This window comes from Manis javanica, chromosome 3 (genome assembly GCF_040802235.1).
Source record: "Manis javanica isolate MJ-LG chromosome 3, MJ_LKY, whole genome shotgun sequence".
NCBI classification, from domain to species: domain Eukaryota; kingdom Metazoa; phylum Chordata; class Mammalia; order Pholidota; family Manidae; genus Manis; species Manis javanica.
The window spans coordinates 26,175,631-26,199,639 of NC_133158.1; the positions used below are offsets into that span (position 1 = coordinate 26,175,631).

The 24,009-nt window shown below is 36.7% G+C and overlaps 1 protein-coding gene across 1 annotated transcript in view; it reads left to right on the top strand.

The window, feature by feature from the left end:
• Positions 1-23,901, top strand: part of ARL8B (ARF like GTPase 8B) — a 60,347-nt gene extending 36,446 nt beyond the window's left edge. Inside the window, exons 2-7 of the mRNA XM_037019354.2 lie at positions 9,409-9,489; positions 10,883-10,956; positions 12,433-12,526; positions 15,247-15,314; positions 15,586-15,656; positions 21,480-23,901. Of these exons, the coding sequence (XP_036875249.1) occupies positions 9,409-9,489; positions 10,883-10,956; positions 12,433-12,526; positions 15,247-15,314; positions 15,586-15,656; positions 21,480-21,529 (438 nt within the window). The 3' untranslated portion in view covers positions 21,530-23,901. The remainder of the gene's footprint in view (positions 1-9,408; positions 9,490-10,882; positions 10,957-12,432; positions 12,527-15,246; positions 15,315-15,585; positions 15,657-21,479) is intronic.
• Positions 23,902-24,009: the final 108 nt, after the last annotated feature.

Sequence of the window (24,009 nt, forward strand, 5' to 3'; positions counted from 1 at the left end):
CTGCAGTTTGAAGTAAGTTCAGATTTACACATAAAACAGAACAAATCATTGTTTTATTGGAAATTAAGGAAAAATTGTCCAAAGTGTTCTGAAATTGGGAGAAAATGAACATTATAGGATCTGTGAAATGCTACTGTGGTGAGTGAGTCTGTTTTCTAGCTCCTTAAAAAAGTATTATAAAGGAGATAGTCTCAGATATGATGTATATATTCACAATGGTAACTACTATGTTAAGTGCTTATAAAGAAAAAAAGAGGGAAATACGTTGTAGGTGCCAAGGGCAGGCTTTCCCAAGATGTACCATTTTGACATGCAGACTATGTTGAGCTGAAAACAGTCAAGGTCCAAAAGACAGAAACTTTGACCTTCCCCCAACTGTCTAAAAGAATTTAGATAGCGCAGGTCCTCTATAACTACATTATAACATAGCTTCAGTGTGGTGGACAGGGAGGAATTTAGCCTGTTTGTCAGAATTCTTCTCTCTGTCCCATGTTTCTCTGTGGCCCAACAAACATTTGTTTACCAAACATTTGCTCTTTCATATTCCTATAAATTGCTCACCTTTTCCTTTGAAGTCCTAGACCCTTCTTCCCTTCTCCCCTTCTTAGTTCAGGATAACATATATGCCTCTTTGTCCCTGTCTTTGGAATCTCATGTCTGTGTAGATTCCCCACATACATAACTAAATTCGATTTTCTTCTCTTAATCTGTCTCATTCCAGTTTGAGTCTTAGAAGAACCTTGAAGAGCAGAAGAAAAATTTCCCTCCCCAAGCAATGTTGAAGTGGTATAATTTTTCTAAAAACTAAGAGGACCTTAGATTTGGAAGAATACATTGTATCTAAATACGAAAACATTGGAGTAGATTTTAAAATGTCTGTTTTAAAGCCCAGAAGCTTTTACCTTATACCAAAACTCTCAGACATTTTGCTATTAGAAGTCATTTGTAAGTTAGTATCCTTTTAGAATATTAAAGTACAGAACAAGATTAGCAATGTCTTGTTCCTGAACTAGTTGTCAGAATTCTTTATGACTGTTTTCATGAATTTCACATTATTGTAGTAGGTAGTAGTGGCATGGCTAATTAATCTTTTAATTCTAGATGTCCTTGATGTAGTATAGAAGAAGGTGATGTTTGATTTTACGCATTAAAAAAGTTGCTATTGAAAAAATGTATTATTTGGAAATCATTTCAAATTTACTGAAGAGTTTGAGGATTGTAAAGAATATCCACATACCCTTTACCTATTTAGGTAACATTTTACCTCATTTGCTTCGTCATTCATATAGCCTGTGTGACATTTTAGGTAAGTAAGTTATTTGCACAATGGCTCTTTATTTCTAAATACTTGTATTTTCTAAGATTAGGGATATAAATTCTTTCACATGACTAGTTTAGTTACCAACTTCATTACATTAAAAAAGGATACTGTTGCCCCGGCAGCCCCATCTGGGGAGGTCTCTCACTAGGCAGTATGTCTGCCTGGACAGCGGAGGGCTCTTGACTGATTGGGAAAGAATTCAAGATCAGGTTGAACATGTGCCAGCAAGAAAGGAGTTCATTACGGCAAGAGCAGAAGCGAATGTCAGCAGCCAGTAGGGCAGCAGAGAGCAAGGAACAACAGAGGGAGGGAAGGGAAGTCCATGGAACTCCTGCTCGGCATAGGGCAGCTTCCAGCTTCTAAGTCAGGGTCACCTGGCACCTAGTGTTCGCTTGATCTGCACGGCGTGGGAATATATCCCAGCCACTCCAGAATCTGGGGGAACCCTGGAGCCCTGGCTGGAGTTAGTTTATGTTCTGAGACCTTCTAGTTCCCTATTGGATTGAAATAAAACAGGGAGAGAGAAAAAAGATTATGACGAGAAAGTTGAAGGAAATAGCAAAGTGATAAAGACACTTAACATGGTAGGTGGAGGTCAGTGAGTTCTCGTCTTTATCAGGAAAAATAATTCAGAGACAAGTGTAGTAGGCTTATGCAGCAAGAAAGTTTACTTGGTAAGAGTCACATTGAGACTGAAGTAGGGGTGACCTCAGAGGAGGCACACCTAAGGATTTAGGGTTTGGGGTGTTACAGGGCCTTATGGGTAAGCATCAGTATAAAGCATGATGTGTACAGGTGATTCATAGTTCCTTTGAAGTTTTGTCTTAAGAATAGGGTTATTTAGGTGACTGTGTTGATCTGGATCTCAGCATTCTTTACCCAGGTAGGTTCTTTGCACTCTGGAGGTCTCTCCCTTGTCCTGGTTACAAAGTTACTTAATTGATTAAGGGGCTGGAAGAAGAGGAAGAATAGTAAGATTAAGTTAAAGAGTAAAGATGGGCCTTTTTTGCAGGCCAAGTAGATTTTACAATGTCATGACCTGTGTTCCCTTTCCCAGCTCTGTCTCAATACCTCACAGATTTTATTCCTATTTTGTCACTTGACCCAATAAAGTTGTTTATAGCAATTTTGTCCTTCAGTATAGGATCCAGTCCAGGGCCAGATACTGCATTTAGTTGTTATGTCTCTTTAGCCCCCTCTAGTCTGAAACATTTTTACAGCCTTTAATGACCTTGACATTTTGGAAATGTGCTCCTCTTCCCCCTTAATGGAATGTTCCTCATATCAGGTTTGATATTTCCTCATGATTAGATTTAGTTTATGCATTCTCAGCTGAAACACTACATAGGGGATATTGTGTCTTCATGGCGTCACTTCTTAGTCACATGATGTCTATTGTGGTGTTGATTTTGATCACTCTACAAAAGTGTTGTCTGATTTTTCCATTGTATAATTACTCGTTTTTCCCCCTGCAACTAATAAGCAGTTTTAGAGGGATACATTTTATTTATAAGACCATGGAAATACCTGCGCCTCATCAAATTTCCCCCTAGACCTATCTTTCATTTTAAGTACTTCACCAGCAAAAAATAGGATGTCTATTCTTTTTTCTACTAATGTAAATTGAAATATGAGTAATATTATTACCAGTAACTACTAATTAGTGAAATATAAGAAGCATAATAATGCTACTAACTAGATGATTGAGCAGTAGTACTAACCATTCAAATTTGAATCAAAAGTTCTTGGAAAGAAAAATGACTAACATGTATTTATTAGCCCTATCTTCTCACTTGTCAAATGGGTGAATTTTGGCAATTAAACAGTTGAGTCATAGTGTGCGTTGTTTAAAAAAGGAAGAGAAGACCACTGTCCTTAGTATGTGGAAGTAGTTTCTTCAGGCAAGGGAAGAAGTTTAGTATGAGGCTGTTGTGCTCCTCATTTCATTCTGCCTTTACAAATTGGCTTGATGATCAAAGCCTTAAAAAAATGATTCTTAGAGAAAAAACCCGAGATGTTTGTCAAAGCAAGTGCTTTTCCACATGTCTTTCCAAGTTTATTGGATTGGTTGGATTGCTGCTGTAGGTGGACAGATCAAGCAGAGCGAAACTTCTTTGCATTTTGTCAATAGCTTGCTTTCTTCATTTGTTTGTTTAAAATAGCAGTTGTAAAGTATCTAATCCATTTAGAATTCCTACTTTAAAGAACTGAAATATATGATTATTTCACTGTGTTCTCACCAGTGTCAGATACCACACTGGTTTATGAGCAGCCCTTGTGTGGTGCACCTCTGGTACATTAATCTGTTCACAAAAAAACAGGCCGCCCTCCCCACTCTTGCTGTCTTAGGCCAAGGTCAGGGGCCGCCTTGGTGAGTACAGGCCGGCTGCCTCCGCTGTTCTTCCTTCCTGGTGTTCATGTTTGTCTTGGTTCTTCACTTTTCTTTAAATTCCTTCCCCTTTTCCATTGGCCTCATTTCTAAGATCTGCAGTAATAAATTAAGGTCTGTATGTTGGAGTTGACTCTAACAGAACTTCTTGGGACAAGGACTGCTTTTAGCCTTGTATGTTAATGAAATTAGGAAAAAGAGCCACATTTCTCTACTGTTGCAGGCATTCATGTCTTTCTTAAATACATTTTAAAAGAGAGGCCTATGAATAAACATAAAACCATAAATGTTAGAGTCGGAAGTGTCTTTGGAATTACTCTTCCAGTTCCCTCTTTTAGAGAAGGTAGATTAATTCCAAAGGTAAAATGACTTACATGTCTAAGTAGAATAACTGGTAATAAGATTCCCTGACTTAGAGGCCAGTCTTCTTTTTACCTGCTTATATTGCTTCAAATTTATTTTGCCCGACCACACAAAATGCAGGAATACTGCCTTGTGAGCTTGGCTTATAGAGTTTGCATTGATGACTACAGTTCTATCCACCATCACAAAAATCACAGTGTGTGCCATTCATATAATTTTTATTAAGTGCTTATAATAGTCCTTGGTTTTATTTAAGTGCTTGTTAAATTTGTAAACTAAATAAAATGTACACAATTAAGTAATATATCTTCAACATCTGTTTCCTAAATTGCTAGTCTCAGTTTAGTGGTATTTTGATAGTGTAGAAGTAAGTTCTCAGTTACCCAGAGCACAGCTGCCAACAAGTGGTTTGTTCAGTCATTCACCACAAGTTCTGAAAAGTGATGATTAAGATTTGACACTAACAAAGAAGTAGAAAATGCCCCCAAGTCTATGAAGTAGTTTACCACAAAATCCATGCATCAGAGTTAACTGATACTTAGTGAATATACTGCTGTACTCAAGACATTTTGGAATTAAAAACCAAAGAACTTGATTACCTAATTTTCAGCCCTTGGAGAGTACCAGTAGCAACCGAATTAGGGAAAGTTATTTAGCATCTGCCAGCAGTAAGAGGTAATGGTGAGTAAAGAGATGAAAGAATGTCTAAGAAAGTTCAGGGACACCTCAGTACACTGCAGCCCCTTATATCATTTTATCATGGGGTGGTACTATAATTGATGTTCATAATCATAAAATTTTACTGCCAGAAGGGCCCTTAAGGGTTAGGTAATTTAGTTTTCTTATTTTGCAGGTGACAAAATAACCCTCAAACACCGAGAACACATTAAATCATGTTCTGTAGACTGTGTGAGAAGTTAGTCAAGTAGTTTTGCATTTTAGGAATGCTTTTGTGCAAGTTACTTCATAAATTTTGGTGCCTAAAAAGTTTTGCTAGCGTTTCTGGCTTATTCATTATGTAAGAAACGTATATCCTAATGATACCAACTAAATGATGCATTGTCTCACACAGACTTCTCCTCAGAGAATAAGTAAAGCCAATTAGAATACATATAATTGCAATGAAAATCTTTAAGTATAACCAACCACTGTTGAGCCATGTGGCCTTGAGAATTGATTACTTTTTTATAAAATAGTAGTGATAATTGCCTGTCCTTGTATCATACTAGCTTTTTAAAAAAAATTGTGATAAGATACACAAAACAAAATTTTCCATCTGAACTATTTTAAGTGTTCAGTTAATAGTATTAAGTACATTCGTATTGTTGTGTAACCATCACCACCATTTTGTCTTTCCACACTGAAATTCCCTACCCACAGAGCAGCAAATTCTTTGCTTCCATCTCCCTATCCTTCGGCAACCACCATTCTACTTCCTGTCTGTGAATTTGACTTCTCTAGGTTCCTCATATAAGTGGAATCATGTGGCACTTGTCTGTTTGTAATTGGCCTATTTCCCTTAGCATTGTGTCCTCAAAGTTCATCCATGCTGTAGCATGAATAAAGTTTTTAAGGCTGAATAATATTACATTGTAGGAATAGATCACATTTTGTTTTTCCATTCATCTGCCTATGGACACTTTGATTGCTTCCACCTTTTGGCTATTGTGCATAATGTTGCTGTGAACATGGGCGTACAAGTATCTCTTCGAAGGCCTGCTTTCATTTCTTTTGGGTATATACGCAGAAGTGGAATTGCTGGATCACGTGGTAATTTTTAATTTTTAGGTTTTTGAGGAACTTCCATACTGTTTTCCAGAGCACCTGTATCATATTACAGTGCACTAACAGCAGTGCACTGGGGTTCCAGTTTCTCTACACCCTCACTAACATTTCTTGTTGTTATTATTTTGTTAGTAGCCGTCTGTTAACCTTAAAAATAAAACTCATTTTGCCAGCAAAAATGGGTTTATTCAGGAATAGCATTGGATTACAGTTTGGGACATGCAAGCTATGGCAAAGCTATAGATAAGTCCCAAGAACAAAGGAGAGGAACATTGTTTTATAGAGGAAAGAGTGGAGTTGGGAGGCTGTTATAAACAAAAAGTCCATTGCAGTAAACTGGGAGTTCTTTGTTTAGTGGCTTCTCATTGGCTGCATTGTGATAGTCTCTCATTGACTGGGCTGTTGCCTAGGGAGGAGAAAAAACTTCTTTCTTCGTGTTGTGGTGGTAAAGTAGTAGCTAAAGTAGTATCCCCTTGCAAGGCCCCTCTCCTCAGGTGGCATCTGCAATTGAGTGGTAGAGCATGAGGGCCCCCTTGCTGATCTTCTGGCTCCATGTCAATGAAGTTCCCTTTATTTTCATACATGCTAATGGGTATGAGGTTGTATCTCTGTGGTTTTGATTTGCATTTCCCTAATATTAGTGATGATGAGCATCTTCTCATGTATTATACATTTGTGAATTTCCTTTGGAAAATGTCTATTCAAATCCTTTGACCATTTTTCTTTTCCATTTTGTTAAGACTTTTAAAAGCAGTTTTAGGTTCACTGCATAATTGAGGGGAAGGTACAGATATTTCTCATATACCCTGTGCCTCTACACTCACAGCTTCCCCACATCCTACAGCAGAGTGGTCCATTTGGTATAACTGATGCACTTACATTGAGATATCATAATTACCAAGTACATTATGGCTTACTCTTTGTGTTGTACATTCTCTGGGTTTGGACAAATGAAATGTATGACATGTATCCATCATTATGGTATCATGCAGGGTATATCTGTTGCTTAAAAAATCCTCAGCGCTCTGCCTATTCAGCCCTCTAAGCCCTGGCAACCATTGATCTTTTTACTGTTTCCATAGTTTTGCCTTTTTCAGAATGTCAAATTTTAGAATGATGAATTATGTAGGCTTTCCAGATTGGGTCTTTAATTTAGATACACATTTAGGGTTCCTCCATGTCTATTTTTGGTAGCTCATTTCTTTTTTGTGGTGAATAATATTTCATTACCTGAATATAATGCAGTCTGTTTATTCAGTGGCTGAATGACCTGTTGGTGGCTTCCAAGTTTTTGCAATTATGAATAAAGATGCTATAATCATTAACATACAGGCTTTTGTGTGGACCTGAGTTTTCAACTCCTTTGGGGGTTGAATATGCCAAGGATCATGATTGCTGGGTTGTATGGTAAGAGTGTTAGGTTTTATAAGAAACCACCAAACTGCCTTCCACAGTGGCTGTACTCTTTTGCATTCCAACCACACATGAGTGAGAGTTCCCGTTGCTCCACGTCCTAACCAATATTTGGTGTTACCTGTGTAACAGAGTTTAGCCACTCTATTAAAGTGTGCAGTGGCATCTGGTCATTTTAATTCCCCGATGACTTATGATGTGAAACGTCTTCTCATGTGCTTTTTTGCTGTCTGTGTATCTGCTTTGGTAAGGTGTCTGTTAAGGTCTTTGGCCCATATTTTAATTGGATTGCTTGTTTTCATATGTTGAATTTTAAGAGTTCTTTGTATATTTTGGGTAATAAGCCTTTATTGGGTGTATCTTTTACAAATATTTTTTCCTATTCTGTGGCTTGTCTTATAACTCTCTTGACAATTGTCTTTCACAGAGCAGAAGTTTTTAATTTTAATGAAGTCCATCTTATTAATTATTTCATGGATCATGCTTTTCGTGTTGCCTTTGCCCATTTTTTAAATCAGGTTATATTTTTTGTAGTATCATGACTAATTTTGATATATGTGATTATGATATCATGAGTAGGTTTTTACATATAAATGAAATATGTGAAAGGTCTGAGAATCACAGTGTCTCATAAAAATGAAAGTAATGATTATGGTGGTTTTATCATTCCAAAATCAGCACCAAAGAGGTAGTAGCACTTGTTGAAGTTATGTAGAGGAAATTTGTAAAATTGAAATTCATTGTGCTCCCAACTTGTGCATTGTTTTGGAATGTGTGTGGCTAGCATAAGGTCACAGCAAACAACTGGCCAGTGTTAGAGCCTTGAAAATAGTTCTATTTGTTTAACCAATCCCTTGTTGAGATAGTTCATGATCCTGGGCTATTTACTTAAAATGTAAGTGTCAGGTCAAATGAGAAATTTATATTTTGTAAATATAATACATAAATATGTAAATATATAAAATCACTATTAACTGTGACTCATTAGATGCACTTCACAATTGTAGTTAAAGAATATGCGAAGAGATGCCGAAGACCTGTTATAAGAATTATAATACTTTACTGAAAAGGATATAAAAGATTTGAATGTTTGAGTGTGTAAACCATGTGCCTGGATGGAAAGACTTGATAGTGGTTAAATATCAAGAATTGATATGCTATTAATTGATACAGTATCAAGAATTGATAATTAATATACTTAATGTCATTCTAGTCAATATTTTAACAATTATTAATTTCTGAAGTTTATTTGGAATGTAAGATATGAACCAATTTCAAAACATTCCAAATTTTTGATCTGTTATATAGAATAATATGTAGTATAAGCTGCAGTATTTCATATAGTCCTAATCTAGGAATAAATAGACTAAATGGAAAAGAATTGAAGACTCAGACATAGAAATGTCTCTATATGGAATTTGGCATATCACTTCAAATTAGTTAGGAAAGTGGATTTTTTAATGAGGAATGGGAATATTTATTGGTTATCCATTTGAAAAAGAAACTTTCTTGCACTGTATCATCAGAATCCAAATGGATGAACATGGTACATTTGAAAAAGTCATTCAAATACTATTAGAAAATATTTGATTTTTATCTTTTGATAGGAAGGCAGTAAACCAAAAAGAGAACAGAATTGATTACATAACTTCTATATGACAAAACATTTTATAAGCCTTGTTAAAAGACAAACTCGGAAAAGCTATTTAGCAGTTGATATTAGCAGTTATTGTCAGAATAATTTAAATGCTAAAAATGGAAAACTTTGAAGCTTTACTTTTGATTTTCTTCGGTTTTATGTGTGACAATTTATGGATATGTTGGGGAATTAATAAATTTTCATATATATTTGTAATATACAATATATATATTTAAACTTAAGGGAATATGTTAAAAACAATACTTTATTTCAAAAATATATTGTTTTAATGGGAGAGTATATCTTTTTATAAACAAAATAATGTACCTCTTTGAGAACTGTGGGTATAAAGAATGTTTTCTTAGGGCAGATTGTTAACACCACTACAAAATTTGTTATTTACTAAAATTGGTAACTGTTGATGCTATAAGGTTATGCATTGCTGTATGTCTTAATAAATATTGATTAGTCTAACTTCAGATGTTTTCTTTTGTTCAGTCAGGTCAATTCAGTGAAGACATGATACCTACTGTGGGCTTCAATATGAGGAAAGTAACTAAAGGTAACGTCACGATAAAGGTATGTCATCTCCTTGCCATACTTGACTTAAATTGTTAGCATATACAGCTAGGGGTTTTTCTGTTTCTTTGTTTTTTTTACACGAATATCAGCAGTTCTTAACTAATGAATGAGTATGTTCCAAAAGACTGTAAATCAGTTTTTTTCTTTCTCTAATATATCAAAATGTATGAGTTGAAATGTTGTTAAGTACCCATATAAAAAAACAGCATGTCGGTTGACAGAAGTAAAATTGGGGATTTAGTTGTTCCAAGGAAATAAAAATCACATCTGCAGAGTGTGTGGAATGTGATATTACATTATTTTGTGAACAGCATTTTATTTTGAAGGAATTTTTTATTTATAATTTTGCTAACTTAATATTATATTTGTGATAACAAATATGATGACTCAGTTTTCCCTTTCATTACTATTAAGCCCTAAAATACTGCAAAACTGGAAGAAGTTAACTAATATAATTTTTTTCTTAGAATGAGTTTGACAGGTTTAAATCCTGGACTGTTTACTAGGGGCCATATTTTAGGCTTTTTTGCGTGAGTACAGTACTTCATGGGAGTTTACTTCTACAGCCTGAGCCCTTATGGCCATTTCACCCAATTCTTGTGGCTCACAGAAGCTGTTTACTAAATTCTTTCTGTAGCTCATCCAATGAAGCTTGTAATTTTTCATGTATATGTCTCTTGGTGCATGTGACCTGTGTCTGTAGCTACACTGGAAGCCTTTTGAAGATAAATACGATGACTTAAAACATTTATGTAGCTCAGTGTCCAGAACATTACTCTACAGAGCAGGCATAACAATTAAGTTATTGTGAGTAGTGGCTTTTATATGAATACTATGTAAGAAAAACACGCAGGTAGGAATGTCTGTTGGCCGTGTTTTTACAGAATAATTAAAAACATTTAGGCATTAATGTATACCCAGTCAGACAATTAAACTTTAATAGATTCTGAATGAACTGTTGTTTTCGGTAATGGCATTCAAATCTGGCAAATGCATAATTCTGTAGATTTCAAAAATGTTATCTTAATGGTATGTATTTTCAGTATTGGAAATTTATTGGTTACCAGGCAAAGAAAGTACTGCACAAAGACTCTATCTTTGCTCAAGCAGAACTTATTAGATCTAGTGTAAACATTAAATAAGAATTTCAGGCTTAGAAGTGGCCCTAAGAACTCCCAGATTAAGAGCTTGTTTGAGCTCAAGTTTTTTCAGGAGCAATTGGCTCTAACACTGTGGACATGAGCGATTCTGACTGATCTTTCTTCCTTCTGCTTTTTCCTTCAATGTATTGTTTGAAATATCTTTATTAATAATTGTCTGTTTTCATTTTTTTTCCTTCAATGTATTACTTGAAATTCCTTTATTAAGAATTGTCTGTCTTGATTTAAAGATTTGGGACATAGGAGGACAGCCCCGATTCCGGAGCATGTGGGAACGGTACTGCAGAGGAGTCAATGCTATTGTGTAAGCACTTTTTTAAAAAGTCAATTTAGGTTTCAAGGAAAAAAATTTGTTTTTAATACTTCCCAAAGGCTCAATTTTTCAGGCAATATAAATATTTCTTAGATATTTTCTTAATGTAATCCCGTTAACATGAAGCTCAAAAAAATTTAATAACAGAATGAGAGTTTTGTTTTTTGCTTATGCAGCTAAGAGCAAAAGGATATAAATGTTTTATTATCATATATTGGCACCTAAGAACAGCCTGTTTAAAAGTATTTTTGGGTGCTGAGCTTCCCCCCAACCCAAAGCCCCACCCTTTCCTCTGTAGTAACCATCTTAGTTTATTCTCCATGTTTATGAGTTTATTTCTATTTTTTTTTTTTAGATTCCAATTATAAGTGAAATCATACAGTTTTTTAATCTTTTCTCTGTCTCATTTATCTCACTTGGCATAACACCCTCTAGGTCCTTCCATGTTGTTGCAAATGACAACATTTGTTCTTTTTCATGTCTGAGTAACATTCCATTATATATATGTACTGCATCTTACTTAGGTTGCTTACATATCTTGGCTATTGTAAATAATGCTGCAGCAAATATAGGGGTGTCTTATCAGATACATCATTTATAAAAACATTCTTCTATTCTGTAGGTTGCTTTTTTACTCTGTTGATGTTTTTTTCCTTTGCTGTGTAGAAACTGTTGAGTTTGATGTAGTCTCACTTATTTTTGCTTTTGTTTCCCTTGTCTGGGGTGATATATCCAATAAAAAGTTTTACAAAGGCCAGTGCTCAAGAGTTTATTGCGTATGTTTTGTTTTAGGAATTTTATGGTTTTAAGTCTTACATTTAGGTCTTTAATCCATTTTGAGTTTATTTTTGTGTCTGGTGTAAGACAGTGACCCAGTTTCATTCTTCTGCATGTAGTGTCAGTTTTCCCAACACCATTTATTGAAGAGACTGTCTTTTCCTCATTGTATATTCTTGCCTTTTTGGGACTTATTCTTTAGTGCTACTTTAACATTTTTCTCTTTGAAGTTGTCTTAAATTACTGTAAGTGGGATGGATAAAATCAGAAAGAATAAAGTCTCAGAAATTACAGTCTTGTTAGCATTTCCCAGATTGTGCAATATGGAATATTTATTCCCCTAAAATTTCAGTAGGTGTTTTATAAAGAAAGTATCTATAGGGTCATTTAGGAGGATGTCTACCATGTATTGAGACCAGTCCTGTGTTAAGCATTTCATTTCCATCAGTATCCGTCAAGGTAGGAAGAGAACTAGGAGTATCTGATCTTTCAGAAGCAGAGAGAAAGAAACTGTTTCATGAAAGGAGGAGGAAGACGAAAATCTATCAGGATGACTGACCAGGCTTTTATTTATCTAGGATTTTATTTTGGTTAACAATTTCAGTAGTATAAATCTTAAGAAAAATCTGTTGTTAATTGTGACCATCAAAGAATATGGAGAAGGCAAATTGAAATCACTTTTTTTTTAAGTTACATGATAGACGCCGCAGATCGTGAAAAGATAGAAGCCTCTCGAAATGAACTACATAATCTTCTAGATAAACCACAGTTACAAGGAATTCCAGTAAGTATGGAGTATTTGTTATTGTGTATTATATGATTATAATATTTATAATTATAATAATATAATTAAATTATGTAATTTTAAATTAAAATTATGAGTATTATGTTTGAAATTAGTAAAATGTTTTCTGTTTTAAATTCTGGAAGGCTTATATTTACTGAGTATCTTCCATCTACTGGATGCTGTGCTATTATTCATTTCTTAACCAGCTATTTATTAAACTATATGCAGTAGGAACAGTGAGTGCTTAAGCCTGGGGATATAGTGATGAGCAGAGGTGGGTGGAAACACGTTTCCTGATGTCATGGAGCTTGTGGTTGATAAAGTAAGAAAGGTAGATAAAATGAAATTACTTGAATAGTAGCTGTTCTAAGTGCTATGAAGGAGAGGTACAGGGGTGTGAGAGTTTTAAGTTAGAGGGGAGATTTGATGTAGTTTGAGGGAAGAAAGGATTCCCTGAGGAAGTGATGCTTCAGCTGAGATGTAAGTGTTGTGTGATCATGTGAGGGATGTGATAACTGGAGGAAGAGGGAGTTTCAGACAGTGGCTCTTTGGAAGGAGGAAGCAGCGCCCTGAGAGGAGGACGGTGTCCCCAGAGCACAGAGCAAAGTGGGGAGGGTGGAGCCCACTGCGGCGAGCCCTATGGCAGCCGGGCCATTGTTGGGGAGTCTGCTGGGTAGACTGTGTAGTAATGATCAGATTTATTTTTGAAATCAGAAAATGATTTCAGTTTAAGAATGGATTGAAGTGTCAAGAAGGAAAATATAGAGGACAATTGTCAGAAGCTGTTGAAGTTGCCTTGGCAAATTACAGTAGTATGGATTAGTATGGTAGTAGACAGGATGGTGAGAATGAAACAGATTTTGGTCATATTTAGGAACACAGTCCACCAGACTTGATAATGAGTTAGAAGAGGAGAAATGTAAAGAACAATTCCTAATTTCTAGCTCTGTAGTCAGATATAAGGTGGTGTCATTTGTTGCGCTAAGGAAGGCTAGAAAAGGACCAGGCTTTAGCCTCAGGACAAGCTCATGTGTGTCAGGTACTTGAGGTATATTATCTCCGTTAATCCTTACAACTTATTGAGGTTGATGGTGCTACCCCTCCTTTATAATAGTTGTTATTCACTGAAGATCACATGGCTACTAGTATTTTGTGCAGCTAGGTTTTGAGTCCATATCTGTCTGACTTCAAAGCCTATTTTTCTTTTGTATTAAAAACTAATTCTGTATACTGTAGGTAAAAATCAGTCTTATTTTGGTCACTGTAATTGCTAGCAATAGAAAGCCAATTTAAGTAGAAAGGACTTCATTGAAAGGCTGTTGGGTAGCTCAGAGAGTCTCTGAGGAGGCTGCATTTCACTAACTTGGAACAAAGGAAGCTAAAGAGTTGCCGGTATCACATCCCATCTTGCAGCCTAAAACAAGCCTGGTGACCACATGCAGTTTCTGAACACCAGACACGATTGCTGTGATTTGCAGGTCATCTTCTGAAGCCCCTTGCCTATCAGAATGGGTTCTCTATCCCTGCTCTTTTGTATTGCTGACTCTGCACTCAAATTTTTGGTTGATCTAGATTATGTGTTCATGCTCTAGCAGAAAGTAGAGCTGGAAAGAAAATTATCTATAGAAGCAAGTAGCTTTATTGGGATGCAGGTTTTTAAGGTAGGAGATTTCTTAAATGTAGGAAGAGGGCTAAGATGCCAGGCAACCCCCAAAGTGACAGCTGATCACAAATGACTGCTGGTGTGTTATTAGAAGCTAAGGCATGTCCAGCTTGAGAATCTGTATGAGTATGGAGAGGGTTAGGAGCTGGGGGAGGGAAGGCAGTCTGACCAAAGCTGCTGAGATTTGACTCTTGGCTCTCTAACTCCCTTAACATTCTCTTGAGAGCTCCCCTTACCCCTGGCTTCCTGTACCTCCGTCCTAGTTTCTTTGTCCTTTGTATGAAATAAGAGCCTAGGACCTATGAGTAGAATTAATTGGTCAGGGGTGGGGTTGGGGTGTGTTAAGTGAAAGATAGGTATGCTGAGGTTGACATGGTGTGTACTTTGTTGGGATGGGTCATAGATAGAAGTTCTTAGAAAACACTAACCTAGAGTATGGATGCTATCAAATCATTAGAGTACTCACATTTTTTGCTTTCTGTAAGGCAGAAAGGATGTATCTGGGAAAGAGTGGTAACTGGGAAGCCCATCTCTGTTTTCCTTTATTTTCAAAGCACATCAAGCCATCAGATGACCATAGTTACTCCCAGAGTTTATAGCTGTTGTCTTTATCCTGGTCCCCAGATTTATCCATCATGTTAGAATATTTGTACATGATAGTCTGTAGGATGGATCTGGAATTTTGAAAGCTTATTCATGTGTTCACATGATTAGTGGTTAAAAAAGCCATTCTTTCACCATTGATTGTTAAGAGCATATTCACATTTTGGTTAAGATTTCTTAAGAAATAGTAGAATGCATACCATAGGCTTTAGAATATTTCAAGTAGAAGCTGGCAGCCACTTACTGAATTAAAGACATTTGTGTGGTAGCAATTAAAAGAATGGTAATTTGAACGATTAAAAGATATAGACCATATCATAATACTAAATATGCTTTAATATTATGGCATATTTTTACGGGTAACATTCCAGTTTTAATATCTACAGATATGAATATGGTATGCTCTGTGACATTTTCTTATATAAAATCTCAATATCTTTTCTTTTTAAAGGTGCTAGTACTTGGAAACAAGAGAGATCTTCCAAATGCCTTGGATGAGAAACAACTAATTGAAAAAATGTATGTGTTAAGAATGAATAATGGTGTTTAAAAAAAAATCTGATTCTAAATTATACTATTTTGCCCACTGCTTTGTTTAGAATTGTTACTTTATTCAGTAATGATCATAGCCATGGTAGATAAACTTGGCCTACCAGAGAAACAAATTCCTAAAATTTTAGTAGTAGTAAGATAATTTATTCAGTAAAGTAACAATAAAAAACAAGTAAAGAACAAAAATACGACAATTGTTTTAAGCACAGACTTACTCTCTTAATTCTGCTTCCTGTAGGAATCTGTCTGCTATTCAGGATAGAGAAATTTGCTGCTATTCAATTTCTTGCAAAGAAAAGGATAATATAGGTAAGAACTGACTGGTTGTTTTTGGAAGAACTGTGTATATTTGGCAGGGATGTTTAATGCTTCCTACTGTGTATTATCCCCATTTCTATGTAAGTTACTTCCTTTACAGACTACTGTTGCTTTTGCTTCAGGAAAAAGAATAGATCTTATTCTTTTTGACAGTAACTATAATACCCTGAATTCTACCCTCTGCTATTTAAAGAAGTAAATGCAGTAAAGACATAAAGTTAAGCATTAAGTGATACCAATTTATTGTATTAATTTTTGCAGAGCTCATATCCAGCTGTGCTTTATGACAAAATGACGTTTCTGAAATAAGACTTTACAAAACTTGGTTTATTGGCAGTATAACAATTTTTCATTATTGAACCCGTGTATTACTGCAGTATGTTAGTACTCTTTTGAAGGTATAAGCCAAAAATACCCATTATCTACTTAATGTCTGTATTAATTTCCTAGGATTGCCATAGAAAAGTACAACAAACTGGGTGGGTTAAAACAGCAGAAATTTATTCTCTTAAGTTTAGAAGGCCATTAGTCCCAAATCGTGGTATCAACAGGGCTGTGCTTTCTCTGAGGCTCCTGGGGATCCTTCCTTGACTTTCCTAGCTTGTGTTGGTTGCAGGCAGTCTTTGGTTTTCCTTGTCTTGTAGATACATCACTCCAGTTTCTGCCTCCAGCTTCACATGGCCTCCTTCTCTGTGTGTGTCTCTTTGTGTCTGTCCTCTCTGACCGAGATACTTGTCATTGGATTAGGGCCTATCCTAATCCATTGTGATCTCATTTTATATCTGTAAAGACTCTATTTCCAAAAAATCCTGAGGTTCTGGGTAGATGTGAATTTTGGGGGGACACTAAGGATTCAGTACAGTATCCCTAAAGAATGTCTGGCTTAACTTTAGTCTCTTAAATATGGTAAGGGATTATTTAATAAAAGTATATTGGAATGGGGAAGAGAGTCAAAAGGTAAAAGAACAAAAAAAGATGAATGAAAGCATTTGACAGGATGAAAGGCCATTCAACATGTAGACAGCTACATAAGTGAGAAGACCTATCACAGTGCAATAAAACATTCTCACACTAAAGGACACCTTCATGACTAAAGCTACTCAAGTTAAGTCACCCAGTTCTTGTGTGGCATGATACGCTCACCAGTTTGAAAGAAGAGTTAAATGAATGTATGTGCTTTGAAAAAAATGGGTAGATGCCTAGGGATTTTCATGGCTCCTTCACTTCCTCCAGTTTGGTGGTCACTGGTGAAAAAATCTCCCTGGGCCACACTTTCTATGACCATTTTCTGAGGGTCATAGAAAAATGAGGCTGATCCATCAATGCTGACAGTGGACTAGAAACAAAGTGGGCTTTGGAGTCAGGTAACTCAGGCTGAAACACTTGGTCCAAAGATACCTTCTGGTTGGCCTTGGACAAAGCACTTAACTTCCCTGATCTCCAGTGTTTTATCATCTATAAAATGGGGATAATGGCAACAGCTTCAAAACTCTACTGTGAGAAGGAATGAAAAAATGGGTTGCAGTGTTTGACATATGGTGGACATCAAACGGCTGTATTAGTTTTCTACTTCTGCTGTGAGAAGCCTGTCATGGATCTCACTGAACTGTAATCAAGGACTAAAGTTACAGGTTGTGCTCCTTCTGGAGACAAGGGGAGAATGCATTTCCTTGTACTTTTTGGCTTCTAAGGACTGTTGCATTTTTAGCTTAGGGCCCCTCCCTCCATCTTCAAAGCCAAAAACATTATATCTCTCTGACACTTCTTCCATGGTCACATCTCCAATTAAAAAGAAAAAAAGTGTATTGGAATAAGAGGTAATAAATAAATCCTGCCAAAATATTGCATTAAAAAAGTATTCTACTATTTTTTCTTTAGTCGTCATTCAATATGTATTGGTTCTCAGGGTACTTAACTTTCTTTCCAAGTTCCACATCTCAGTTCCTTCTCCACCCTACTTCAAATATGGTCTGATGTGGTCAAAGTATTGATAGTCTTCTGGTTGATTTGGGGTTTCCTTTAAAGACCACCCAAAGCAATCTGAGCCTGATACTTTACTGATGGACACAAACACTCCTCTTAAATTAAATGAATAGAATTAGTGACTTGATACATTGGGAGCTTTCAGTTAATTTGAGAATAGATTATTCAAACACTTAGGGTTAGAGTTATTTATTTTTTATACACTCTTATAAAGGTTTCACATGAGCACCATTGTGGTCACTACATTCACCCATATTATCAAGTCTCCCCAACACCCCATCACAGTCACTGTCCATCAGTGTAATAAGATGCCACAGAGTTACTACTTGTCTTCTCTGTGTCACACCATCTTCCCCATGACCCCACCACACCATCTTCCCCATGACCCCACCTACACCATATGTGCCAATCATAATGCTCCTCAATCCCCTTATCCCTCCCTTCCCACCCACCCTTCCCCACCCCTCCCCTTTGGTAACTGCTAGTTCCTTCTTGGAGTCTGTGAGTCTGCTGCTGTTTTGTTCCTTCAGTTATGCTTTGTTGTTATACTCCACAAATGAGGGAAATCATTTGGTACTTGTCTTTCTCCACCTGGCTTATTTCACTGAGCATACTACTCTCTAGCTCCATCCATGTTGTTGCAAATGGTAGGGTTTGTTTTCTTCTTATGGCTGAATAACATTCCATTGTGTATATGTACCACATCTTCTTTATCCATTCATCTACTGATGGACACTTAGGTTGCTTCCCTATCTTGACTGTTGTAAATAGTGCTATGATAAACATAGGGGTGCATATATCTTTTTGGATCTGGGATCTTGTTTTCTTTGGGTAAATTCTTAGGAGTGGAATTCCTGGGTCAAATGGTATTTCTATTGAGGAACCTCTGTATTGCTTTCCACAATGGTTGAACTAATTTACATTCCCATCAACAGTGTAGGAAGGTTCCCCTTTCTCCGCATCCTTGCCCGCATTTGTTGTTCTTGTCTTTTTGATGTTGGCCATCCTAACTGGTGTGAGGTGATATCTCATTGTGGTTTTAATTTTCATTTCCCTGATAATTAGCGATGTGGAGCATTTTTTCATGTGCCTGTTGGCTATCTGAATTCCTTCTCTGGAGAAGTATCTGTTCAGATCCTCTGCCCATGTTTTAATTGGGTTATTTGCTTTCTGGGTGTTGAGGCGTGTGAGTTCTTTATATATTTTGGATGTCAACCCCTTGTTTATGAATATATTCTCCCATACTATAGGATGCCTTTTTGTTCTACTATGGGGTTATTTAGAGTTTATTAAAAAAACTTTTTTCTCTCTATGTTTTGGAAATTTTAAATTGTGTCCCCAAGAGGGTATTTACCAATGGTTCTCACTGAAGGATTTTACCCCCTAGGAGAGATTTGGCAAAGCCTAGAAACGTTTTTCGTTGTCACAGTGAGGAGGGTGATGCTGTCATCTAGTGGATGGAGACCAGGGATGTTCTAAAAATCCTACAGCCCTCACAGTTAAGCATTGTCCAGTTGTGGTGAGGATGAAACCCTGTTCTACACTAGCCATGATTTTTAGTACATTGTACTGTATACTGTAGGTCTGTTACTCCCTTATATATATCTCTATTTCCTAAAATAGGGGGAAAAAGTTTTTGAAGGGAGGAAGAAAATCCTTTGTTTTACTACTATGACAAAGTAGCTAAATGTTTTCCTGGAAAAATCTTGTGAGCTTATTTAGGAATTAATGCCGGAGAGCTGGTGAGAACTTCTGCTGTTTGAAAGCGATCTTCATAGTCTGTTGTCGAGCTCCATAGTCACCAGGTTTGTGACTATAGGACCGGTTTACTCAGTATTATCAAGCCCAAGAAAACTGATCCACTCTAACTAGATTCAAAATGAGTTGTTTGTAAATCAGAATGCATGTTTATTTGGAGCAAGAAATGCAACTTAATAGCTGAGTAGATTAGACTCTTTTGGGTAATCAAGTCAGAACACCCTCCCTAATTTCAGCTTTTGTAATGCATTTAGTACCAAATTTATGAATTTTTTAAATTGTTCCAAAAAGTATTTCAGTGCACATGGGTTGTAAGTTACACTTCCAGGGTCCTAATGTGGTACATGAAGTACCTTAGTTGTATACGTAATGTGTCCTCAAACCACACAGAACAGATTACTTCGGGGAAGATGATCTTCGCAATGATGGCTCATACTTGTGGCCCTGTTTGCCATGAAAGATGACTCTTCCTTATCTGAGTATCTTCTTTCCTGCCTTTGTATCAGGTTTTAAGGATCCATCTGTCTTTATGATATGACTTCTTTCCAGTGTCCACAAGTTTTTTTTTCTGTTACTTCTTTTTAGTGAACATCTTAAATACTTAAACCTAGTCATTTCACTTTCAGATTTATCTTTTCCCCATTCAGTTCAAATAAATGTGGCTTTGCTCTTATTATGCACTGCTGTCCTCCTTTTGAAAAGCATATGACCCACCTCAGCGGTAGGGTTAAAGTGTTCCCACAACTCTGAACAGGTCATGTTTGTTCAGGGCTCAGCTCTAGGCTAGACTATTCTTTATATGTGTGTGGCTTATAGATTCTCTAAAGCATGTTAGCTGGGAAACTAGGTGACTGAATTTGCCCTTGTCTGTCAGGCTTGGCAGAGTGCTGCTTCTAATAGATAGTTACATACCCTTTATGTGTATAACACATTTTAAAGAACTCAAGGACAGTAACTCAGTGTTTTGATTTGGTTACTTTGTCAGTCGAAGTGCCTTTCCAGGCTAACTTCAGCTCTCATTGAGGCCAGAAAGTCTTTCTCACTAACTGTAATCAGTCCTGTCAGCTCTCTGTAGTAAGCATCCTCATTTGACCCGACTGCATCCCTGCAGCACTTGTTTGCTTCAGGCCTTCATCCCATTCCTATCCTGTTATGACAGTCAGTTTCCATATTGGCAGCCCTCCAGTTGTCCTTCGCCATTGCCACTGTTGAACTTACTAAAATAAACTATTATAATTTCTCTGCTTAAAATTCTCCAGTAACTTCTTACTGACTTGAGAATAAAATACAAACTTCTTAGCATCTTAAAATGGCATATACAAGGTTATCTGGCTCCTTCCAACCCTGTGGTTCTCAACTGAGGATAGTTTTGCCCCCCAAGGGGACATATGGCAACATCTGGAGACATTACCAGTTGTCACAACTGAGAATGGAGTAGGGAGTGGGCAGTAATAATAGCATCTAGTGGTAAAGGTCATGGATGCCACAAAATATTCTGCTGAATACACAAACATCCCTTCTTCCCAGCAAAGAATTATCCTGCCCCAGATATCAAAAGGGTGAAGTTGAGAAACCCCTGCTCTAACCTCAGCAATGAGTGGCGACCCCTTTTCCCACCCACGTGCTTCAGCCACACTTACTAAGTAAAATCCCTCTGAGCTCCACTGTTTCATGCTGCAGTTTATTCTTTTGCTTTTGCTCTTTCTTTTGCCTGGAATTCTGTGGGGCAGTTCCTAACCCCAAATGACTACTTGTATGTTTTCTGACTGTTTTCTAAAAGCTGTTTGAGGGCAGCGAGGGATTCTCCCATTTGTTTGCATTCTTGGCACTTCACATACAGTTTATAGGCAATCAGTAAACTTTTGAATGAATAAAAGATGGAACACACTGTTCTGTACACATAGAGATTCTTCAGTCTCATAATTCCTCAGATGATCCCCTCTAAGCTCAGGTAATGGAGAACAGTAGGGCCCAGCATGTGCTTTGAAATAGCCTCATTTTGAATATTATCTCTGTCTAGTTTTTGAACTTGGGTATCTAATGCCTTCACTTTTTCCCCCTCTCTGTCTTTAGATATCACACTTCAGTGGCTTATTCAACATTCAAAATCTAGAAGAAGCTGAAGCATCTCCTGAAGTCTTCCAGTCCTTCCTGGCTATAATCCTAGATTTATTGTCCAATCCTCTGAAGTACTTCCCAGAATACGGTCCTTCCTAAACCCAAGAAATTGCCTTTGAATTTCAGAGTTTTTTTCTCATGTGCACTGCTGAAGATGTGTATCCCTAATCCTTCATAAAGAATCAGCTAGAGTTGTCATGATAAAGCCAGCACACAAAAAGGCTTCTTATACATACTTGTCTTAGTGTGTGGAGCTTTTTTTTTTAAAAAAACAAAACAAAACACTTTAACCATCTTAAATCAAGAAAATAGTGTATTTCTGTTCCGGTCTTTCTGGGCCAGATTTTTGTATTGGTTTTCAGTAAATGTCTATCTATGATATTTCATTATAGAGTCCATTAGCTTAATATGATACTGACTTGATACAGCATGAAGTTTCTAGTGCCACACACAGTATTTAGAAAACCTTTAGCCTGACTCATGTGGGATATAAACATAATGTTTATGTATCTCACAAATGCATGTGAAATGTATAATTACACCTTAGGAATTAAAAAAATGGTCACAAAGAGTGAGCAGAGGCACCAGATCAGTGTTGTTATTGGTTCTTTACACTGGTGAGGTCAAATGTGATGTATTTAAAAAACATTCTGCTTTCTGATAATTCTTCATCACCAGATGGCAGTTGGGGGTATGGGAGGAACTAAGGCATGCTGTTTTCTATCTGTCCAGGTCATTTCTTCTATATTTTTTCTTCTTTTTTTTTCAGGTTCAACACTTTTTTAAGGGATTGGGAATTGAAGATTTTCTCAAAAGCTTTCATGAATTTAGAGCATTCCAGCCAATATAATAAAATGTGTTCAGAATGTCAGATTTTGTTCAAACCCCTGTTTTTTCTATCTCCAGTCATTAAGTCCGTGCTGCTGCATGACACTCTAACTCTTGACTTTTTATATCCAGTCATAAAGGTGACTTTCAGCACAATAGATACTTATAAACAAATAAAAATTCTTATTTTTTCTCTTACTGATGTAAGTTTGGCACTCTTTTGCCTGATGCCAGCTGACATCTCGATTATTGTGACAACTCTAGACCTGCCTGCTCTATCCGATGTAATCATGCGCAATGTCTGCAGGTTGTTTAATAATCACACAGAGAACCGTGGAACTGATGCTGTTCGTTGTTGGCTTCTGTGATACCGAGATGTATAAAAAGTTAAAGTGAACATGTTCTGTAGGTTAATGATCTCCATAGACATAAAGGGACACGCTGATACTGGTTCACTTGTGAGCTGTTGTGTGCATACCCACAGTAGTAGATGAAACTCTCTGGTATATACCTGCTTATGTGTGCCTCACACTGTGTGTGATCATTTCTTTTGTTAAGCAGCACTCCTGTAGACAGTGCATTTCCAAATGTGTTGAGCACTCCAAGTGCAATCAACAGTAAGTTCTAATGAATACCAATTTTAATTTATAGACTGCCATGGCCTTAACAATATTCTGTACAAAATACTGCACTGTGTTGCACAGACACTACTTGTTTTTCTCCATTCACGTTTTTATGAGTACAGTCTCAGCTTTTAAAATTGTTGTTATTCTTTGAAGCATGTTGCATACTTCCCTGAGGGGGATGGATGGTTCTGTAAATGAAGGGATATTTAAACCTGGTACTGTAGTCCAACACCCGTAGTGGTCACTGTGAACCATTACAGAGAATGTGGAGTTTGTGCCTAAAAGGAGGAATTGGAACTAGAATGTGTGACTATGTGGGGACCGCATAGTTTCGCTAATATGACCTATAGCTAAACCTTAATGTGTTTGCGTGTCTGTTCATTGCTTTCAGCATTTCAGGACAACCAAACACGACTACCAACATTTTCCTGTGCATTAACTTCTGCATGTGAAAACTTCACAGTTACTGAACTTTGTAAATACGTGAATTTTTTAATTTAGGTGGATGCAGTTTTTTTTTTGTCTGTTTACTCCTCTTTCAGCTTTATTCAATAAACTTGCATTTTGAGGGTTGTATTGACAATTTTAACTTAACAGTGTGCATCATGATAGAAGGTGCTGTCTTTTTGAAAGGGGATAGAAATTTACTATGAGCAGGGTCCGTAGACCATGTGCTAGAAAGAAATCATCTCAGCTTTCAAAGATCTGGGTCTGTGGGCTAGTTTAAAATAGGAATCAACTTTAAAAACATCCACAGAATTGGTACTGCGATTTTTGGGGGTGGTGGGTGGAGAAGATGCTACTATTTATAAATGGTCACGATATGCCAAATTTAGAATTTCTAAAAGTGGCAAGAGCTAGCTAAGCATTTTATAATCCAGAATCATAACAATTCTGCTAATAAACAAATCAAGATATGCCTACTTAATGACTTCAGTTCCTGAATGAAAAGATTTTAAATATCCACCATGGTGGTGTTCCCACAAAGGCACTTTTTAAAAATAAAGCCACTTGGCCTGTTTTGCTAGCAT